The sequence below is a fragment of the Pimephales promelas genome, chromosome 9 (genome assembly GCF_988280905.1).
Source record: "Pimephales promelas chromosome 9, fPimPro1.hap1.1, whole genome shotgun sequence".
NCBI lineage: Eukaryota > Metazoa > Chordata > Actinopteri > Cypriniformes > Leuciscidae > Pimephales > Pimephales promelas.
Genome location: NC_142777.1, coordinates 29,734,002 through 29,742,680, shown reverse-complemented (window position 1 = coordinate 29,742,680; position 8,679 = coordinate 29,734,002). Strand labels below are relative to the sequence as shown.

The following is an 8,679-nucleotide window of genomic DNA, read 5'->3' as shown; positions in this document are numbered from 1 at the left end:
TATGACTCCTATACCATAGGCTATGAGTATATTTCAGGGGCGTTTTCTCCAAGGAGGAGGCAAGGGAGGCAGTGCCTCTTCAAAAAATAGGATGAGAAAATTATCCATATTACAAAAATTAAACTATGCAAATATTGCAAAATATGTCATTAAAACCTAAAGTGTATAAATCACTAGTTTTTCTAAAGTAACACTGTCCACAAACGACACCAGCAGGTAAAATAAAGTTACAGTGGGACGCAGCATCTCTCTTGCCTCCCCTGAGCCCATTGAGTTTTAACTGACCCCCTAAAGAATGCGGTGGATTGGTGAGGGTTAATTGAGAATAAATGGGGGAAAGTCACGTGAGAGGACGCAATGCCTGCATCATGCTTGGATGTGATTTGTTATGATCGGCTATGAATGGCTCACGTGATAAATCAGTCTAAATTAATAAAATGATTGGGTCAATGGGAAGACTATCATCACTTTGCCAAGTCAAAATCAAACTTGAATTGGCCTAAAAATATGATGACTGTGGGTTTTTTTAGTGAGCAATCAGTTTGGGGAAATTAAAGTATATACAACGGGGCTAAAGATGCACTGTGATAAAAGGTGCATTTGATTTGATTTTTCTCTGAACTAGATTTGCACAACTTGCAACAGCACCTTACAAAACATCAGCTTTTCACGATGCATGGGAAACTTAGGCTGATCCTTGACGTGTTCTCGGGCAGCAATTCTGTGCTAATTTGATCTTTGATGTGGGTTTTTTATGTTGTAGCTTTAAGTAGAAAATGCTAGAATCGCTAAAATTAATGTATTTTGAGACAAAGGTCTTGTTTTGTTCAAGATAATTAAAGCAAATCTGGCTGACTTTTCCATTTGTTGACATGACGATTCAGATGGTAAATGTCACATATTAAGATGCGTCTAGCAATCCCCATATTTATTATAAAACCATCATATTTAAAATAATATAATAATCATATAATATAATTTAATGTTACTACTATCACTTTTTCAGATAATTTAGTTTTTATATTTTTTATATATTTGTATTTATAATTGAATGATAGTATATTGAATAAAAATGAATTCTTTTTAAACAGAAAACAGTAGCCTACAAACTTTGCTGAAATGATTGTTTTGAAGTACTAACTAAAACATTATTAAAAACATACTTTACCTTTTTTAAGTAATTGTATTAATATGTTGTGCCTTTTGCCTTTTAACACTGTGTGGTTAAAATAAAAAGCCTTCCCTAAAAGCCCTAAAGTGACTAAAAAAACTTTTTCCTTAAAGATTAATTTAAGTTTGATTAATCTGTGTGCCTTCCCTACCATGCCACCGCATACATTTAAGATTTTTAAACAAAATAAACCTTTTAAGATTTATTTTCACACAAAAGCTGTTGCTCCCTCAATGTTCCATACAAACATATATATTTTTCCTGCTATATTTTTCCACAAACTGCTCCGAGACATGAAGGTTGAGATCCAAACGCAGTTTTAATGAAGGGGCAATCCAGACACATAATCCAAATTACAGGCAATGGGTTAAAAAACAGCCAAAAAAAAAAACAACAACCAAACAAACAAAACAAAACAGGAGTCAGAGGCAATAGAGTAATCCACGGAACAGGCAAGAAATCCAAAAAACCAAGAGACATGAAACCAGGAAAAATGCTCGGAAATGCAGTGCAACAACATAACTTCGCAGTGAGTGATTGAGTGAACATGGTATAAATAGGCTGATACTTACAAGGTAATGAGATACAGGTGAATTCAATCAGTGATGAGTTCTGGGAAATGTTTATGAGCGAGACAATAGTCCAGGTTGAAGTGCACTCAAGGGCACTCCAGCTGGTGACCATTACACATTACACACATAGCTTGTACCCTACTGTACATCTTCATGTCTGTGATCAGTTTTTATTGAGCTTGATGACTAATGCTCCAAAAATTAGTGGACCTAAAAAGAACAGCTGAACAGTTTTTACTAAATTGTTACTACCTTTAGTTATTATTTTGTAATAAATGCAAAAAGGCTCAATTCTAACTTGAGATTTATACTTGGTTTGAATAATTAGAACATGAATTACATTGTTAATGTAAAAAATAAATAATATAATTATATTTGGTTTCCTTTTTTCTATTTTTGAATGTAATATAATATAATGTTTATTTAACCAGGAAAATGTGACAACATTAATAACCTTTCCATTTGATTTATAACATAAAATCGAAAACACACAAACAACATTTTTTATTTATTTATTTTTTTATTTTTTTTGTGAGGCCTCATTTCAGAAAATATGAGCTGGAACTTTTCTGTCAGCTCTTCTTATCAATGCATTTATTAGAAAATACAACAACAAATAAAGAAATTTGTTTTTGAAGGAAAAAAATACCTTTTCTCTTTTGTTCTTTTCATCTTTTCATTTATGGAGTTTTTGTTGTTGCACATTCACTGCCCAGCTTTTATCTTCATCTCTCTCTACCTCTCATCCACCTTCATCCCTCCTCTCATCCCCAACCTTTGGTTGAACTTATTTTTTATTCTCAACTATTCATCCTTTTGTTTTGTTTTTTTCTAATCCCTCTCTGTGATCCTAATCCGCCCGTAAACTTTCGTCATTTGGTGTATATTGCCTCTTGCTGTTTGCTTTGCTGTGCTGAGTTGAATTGACACTAAGAATCAGCGCAGTATTTTTGTTTACAATCCCAACCTCTGTATTGATGTTCATGCACATTGTTTTCATCGCAGATCCATTTCATCCTGCCTGAAAGGAATTGTTACAGTTCTGAATAAGAAGATTGCATTTTGTGAACACATTCCCGCATAGAATCTCATCATGTCAATATGCCTCACAGAGCTGTGAGAGTGTGTGTGGTGTGTGTGAACATCATCATCTCTACAGTACTACTGTCACCCTTCCCCTGGGTAAGACACCGCACACAGGGTTTAAGCAGATGGTAAAACTCTCTCCCTGGGGTATCATCAACTTACAGCCTTCGCTCATTCTCTCTCCCACTGTTTTGCTCTCGGTCCTTCCTCGTGCATATCTGATCCCTTTTTCCTTTTCAATTGTAGTTTTTTTTCCCCCTCTGACAGACAGGAAAGAAAGCGGCCTCCACTTGCAAATTACATCTTTCCTGCTCCGTCTCTCCTGTCTCTCTCATCTCGTCTGTCTCCATCTCTCCTCCTTTGCCCTCCCTGTGTAATTAACTAGGTTTCAGTAACAAACCTTTGGGCTTTGGAGTTGCTATGGTTACCTCTCTCTCCATACTGTTTTCTGTTTGTCAGTCTATCTAAATTGTGCGTGTGTGTTTTGTGCTTTTTTTCTGTGGGTGTCTATTCATTTGAAAAAAAGTGTTTGTCTGGGCTTACATTTAACTCCATCTGGTAAATTATTTGTTGGCTCATGAGCTCGTCGCTTATCATGCAATTTAATGTCCATGTGCAGAGGTGCTGAAAAAATGATCAGCAATCTTATTGCTCATTTGTTTTAGCTTCACTTTCTGACCATGAAACAATGTTGTTTCACTTCTGCTTTGTTGTGCGACAGCCTCGTACTTGAACTCAAATCTGTGCTACATGGTTTTACGTGAGCAGAGGCAACTTTTCCTTTTTGTGGATATTTTGCCGAATATTTTCTCAGTAATGTCTCAATGGAAAAAGCAGATCTTTTTCTACAAGTTCAATTTGCAAAATTGGCTTTCGTTTCACCTATGGCACAAGGGTCAGGACCCTGCTTTTTACTGTATTGATGCACATGTCAATTAGCACATTGGTCGACCAGGCTCACAATGAAATATGAAAGTGTCATAAGGCAAATCTGTACAATCTGACAAAAGAAAATGTATTTATTTATATAATTTTTATATTTTTATGTTTAATTTTATTTTAATGCTTTTAGTTCTTAAAGGTACAGTATGATTTCATAGTCTGCTGAGCTCTAAAAAAAAGTGAAGAAATATGTACCCTTTTAAACAGGCTTCTTCCGATAATGGACAATCTCTTTTGTCATACTGGATACAGTAGATATATTATATTTGTAAAGAAATTGTTTTATTCAGCAAGATTGCAGATATTTCGATATTAAATAAATGCTTTTTTTTCTATTGATTAAAGAATCCTGGAAAAAAAGTATAATGCTTAAAAAAATCAGCAGCAAAACTGTTTTTTACATCGATAATAATAACAAAGATTTATATTATAACGATTTCTGAGGGATCACGTGCCACTGAAGACTGGAGTAATGACGCTGAAAATTCAGCTTTGCATCACAGGAATAAATTACTTTTCTAAATATATATAAAATATGTCATATTAGTTCTTATCTTACTGTATTTGTAATGAAATAAAGATTATGATAATAAAAGTCTATTCAAAAACAATAAAAACCAGCCCCAAACCTTTGAACGGTAGTTATTATGAAGTTTTTAAACTGAGTTGAGGTTCTTTAATTCTTGTCCTTTTCCCCTCTGATTAAATTTGTATTGTCAGTCATCAGTAAGGTATTACTTCCTTTTAAGTCACTGTTTGTGTAATGTCTCTTGACATCTTCCCTGAAGAGTCCTGTTTTCTTTTTGTCGTTTCAGCTAACAAGACACTTCTGGGTGGAGGAGGAGGTGAGTCAATTCTCCCCCAAACCCCTCTCTCTTTTTCAGAGGCTGAATGAGACAAATGTAGAGACAGCTCAAGAGGGAAAAGACATTAAAGGAGAGAAGCATCGGCGAGGTGAGAGGAATTAGAAGGTGAAAGAGAGCAAGTGAGAATCAGCAGGTGGAAATAAAGGTGAAAGAGTGAGAACGTGTGTGTGATGGGAACTGTTGTCAGCCTGAGGCTTTGCACTTTTCTGAATTTGAGCAGACAATCACTGAAAGCTCTGTGAGTGAGAACAGAGACGCTATTTGAGGAGCAAAAGAGCTATTAGAGACCCAGTGAGAAGAAATGAGCGCTAAACTCTTAAACCATCTCTGATAGAGCTGCCCTGATAGAACACACACACACACACACACTTACCCACAAACATCGACAAAAGAAAAACAATTCATCTGTAGATTCTGAAAATAATGGTGAAATTAAAGAGAGACTGTGTTTTTTCAAAACTGTTTGCTCGCTGTGATGTATTAAAAAGTACTTGGATCTGACAAGACGGTAGCTTTTCTCAGAAATACAGTAAAGCCTTCAGATTCCTGCCTTCTATCTGTACGTTCAAATATCCATCAAACAATGAGCTCTTTGGCATTGCAGCTGCACAAACAGTTAAGTCTTAACTCAAATTAAAGGGGAATATAACAAAAAGTACCAAGCTGCAAAGGTATCTGGATATGGTCCCATGGCAATTCTTTGTGTTTTTTGAACATGCTCCATGTTGCAATATTGACATTGTTTAACATCCAACATATAAACTACAGCCCATCACATAAGTAGGTTTCTCCTGAGGATCAGTAACTACATCTGCAATTATCTCAGAGTTGCACTTTTAGTCATTAGTTACGGGCCTGTTATGTTCCTGCTCCCGGGAGGTTCTCTAAATAACGAGTGTGTAACATGTAACAACTTTTTTTTCCAATAGACTGTGCACTGTGTTAAATCACCTCTAGACCTGAAATAGCAACAGAAGCTACATACTGTATCAGCACACTCGTTCCCACCAGACTTGCTGCTAAACCATCTTCACAGAATTAAAGAGAGAGTTCATCCAAATTGCAATTCTCTCATCATTTACTTATCCTCATGTTGTTCCAAACCTGTATTTATTCACGTATTTCTTCAGTGAAACACAAAAGAAAATATTTTCTTCAGTACAATAAAAATCAATGGGACCCAGTGCTGTTCAGACCCCAGCGCTCTTTAGAATATCGTATTTTGTGCTTCTCAGAAGAAAGTAAGGTTCGGAAATACATGAGAGTGAATGATGGTCATCTTTGGGTGAACAATCTCAGAACTATATTTCAAAGTAAAAGACTCACTTCTCTAGAATATTGGTAAATCATGTCATTCTTTGGTTAAGTAATTTTATATAGTGTAATTGACAGTAGGTTTTGGTAACCAGTTTCCTACACTGAAAAAAGGAAAAAAAATGATGCTAAGTACAATCAACTTGGATGTTTAAGTCCATTCAACTTAAATTACATTAGAAGGCCTTGCCTAAAAAAAACGTATTTTGATGAGTTAAAGCTATGTAAAAATATGTTGTCATATTTTCATTTTTTTTTCAATCATATTTTTTTACAGTGCGTTGCTTTTTCTTCTTACATAAATAAAATAGGCTATTATGTCGTAAATAAATGAACATAAGATGTACATTTTTGTATTTATTTATTAATTTATTTTCTTGCCAGATAATGCACCCATTATCACAAAGGAAACCACACTGTAAAAAAATCCAACTTCCATTTTGTTTGAAAAAATTCTGTTTTTAAAGTTTAATCAACTATTTGACATGAAAAGGTTTGGACAACTAACGCTAAGTTGAGAAAACTCCTGAAATGTCCTGCAGCTGGTTGCCTTAAACTTTTAAGTTTTCTCAAACTTTTTTTACAGTGCACTTTCTTTAAAATTACTAAATTATGAACCATTTAAAGAAAAAACAATAGGTCCTCTCACCATCGGTGCTGGGGCCTTAAATATTTCACACAACAATCAAACTATTGCCATGTGCAACTCTATTAATGAGAATTGTTTTGGAAATGCAATTGGAATTGAAATGGTTTGGGGTTTGGGGTCAGTAAGATTTATTTTTTCATTTTTGTAAAGAAGTAAGAAAAGTGACATTTATAATGTTAAAAGATTTTGACTTCAAATAAATTCTGAACATTATATTTATCAAAGAATGGTAAATGCTGTAAAAATATATTGCTCACACTGTAAAAAATAATCTGGTAAAAAAACGGTAAACTACTGGCAGCTGGTTGTTAAATACGGTGTGTTGCTGTTTTTGAAATTAACAGCTAAACACCATATTGTCAGCTACAGTAGCCAACAAAACTTTATATGCTCTAACACAAAAACAGTAACACACCGTTTAGTTACGGTATGACGCTGGCAACCACAGCTGCCAGTAGTTTACCGTTGTTTTTAGATTATTTTTTACAGTGGATTATGTAAGTTAATGCACTAATTAACGTTATCAAATGAGACCTTATTGTAAAGTGTTACCAGAAAATCCAAAAGTGTTACCAAAAAATGGTTTACAAATCGGTCTTTGTAAGAGGTGCGTGTGCATTTTGAAAGTGCAATGCAAGATCTTAGGTATATAATTTACGATAGTAGAGTGCTATGCAAATGAACCGAAATGTCCAACTGTTGACTCAGTATTTACGCATATGCATGTGTCGATTGTAAGCGTGCGCTTTTCTTGCTCTCTGCCCGTGTTAAGTGCCTGCCCGTTAGCTAATCAATACTAGTGATAAATCTGCACTTGAGAATCCTACTCATCAGAACCACGTCTCACACACACAAACACAAATTCAGAAGTGCGCAGTGCTGTATATTGACCTGTTTTTTTTTCTGTAGTTACTCAAACACAAATGGCAAAAGCGATTGATTTAGGCCTGACCTTCACCTCCCTCAATTTAAACCTTCCCGTCCATTCGTGCCTCTGCGTGTCTTCCATGTCCCTTTCTTTCTCTCTGTTTTACTCCGCACTCATCTTTCTCTCACTGCCTTACCCCATCACCTCTTCTCCTCACTCCCTAACACTCCAACACCTCTTTTCTCTCTATTTCTGTCGGCAGTACGCAAACATATCATCGGCTTTCTCAGGCTCACACTCTCTCCCTCTCTTTTTGTTGGCTCTACTCCTGAGGTTTGTTAAAGCAAACCTGGATGATAATTAGGCAGGGACAAACTATACATCAGGGAGGACACAGCCTCAGAGCATTGCATGCAGAGAGAGAGATGAGGGGTGAGTCTCTGCCTGTTGGTGTTTAAAGCAGGAAAAGCACTAAAGCTGAGAGGGCAAAAACAAGGGGATGTGTTTAAAACAACAAAAGAGAGAATAAAGAAAAGAGTTAGGATGTCGTTCAGTGGTATATACGTTGTTTCGGATGCAGTTTTTCAAACTCTAGAACCATTTATTATTGGTCAGCATTTCTGATGCACTGCAAAATCTATTAAGTATTCTGGGCTTTTCTTTTTTCAGTAATAATAAACATCCTTAAAACAAAAATGTCTAGACTAGAATAGAATGATTTTGAATGAAGTTTATTTTATTACAAGAAGAAAACATCTATTTAGTAAAGTTAAATAAGCCTAAATTCAAGATATAGTCTCTGAAATCTAGTTTAGATAAATCTAATGAAATCTAGTCAAGATATAGTCTAAGATATCTAGAAGCAAAATGGTAATATAACAGGAGCACGATAATGTGTATAATAAGGCTGGTTGTCAGAGAATTTCTTGAATTAGGCTTATTTAACTTAGCCACGTAGGCCTTTTATTCATTATATATTATTGTGGTAAAAACAAAATTGAACTCTATAAACAAGTCTTATAATCTTACACAATGTATGTTTAAAGGTATTTTAATATTTAACTGGAAAAAAAGAAGAAAAATTAATTAAAAAAATTGTTTCTTCGCTGTGTAGACAGTAAGTCAAAGGAAGGCAAATGGAAAAAGAAATAAGGAAGAGAGTCTGCAAGTGAATGAAATAATTCATGCTAGATTTTCTAGTTTCACGGTCA

At 35.0% G+C, this 8,679-nt stretch overlaps 1 protein-coding gene across 1 annotated transcript in view; it reads left to right on the top strand.

Annotated features, from left to right (window-relative positions):
* The window catches only part of macrod1 (mono-ADP ribosylhydrolase 1), a 56,485-nt gene that overhangs the window by 30,680 nt on the left and 17,126 nt on the right, over positions 1-8,679 (top strand). Inside the window, exon 4 of the mRNA XM_039648805.2 lies at positions 4,587-4,616. Within this exon, the coding sequence (XP_039504739.2) occupies positions 4,587-4,616 (30 nt within the window). The remainder of the gene's footprint in view (positions 1-4,586; positions 4,617-8,679) is intronic.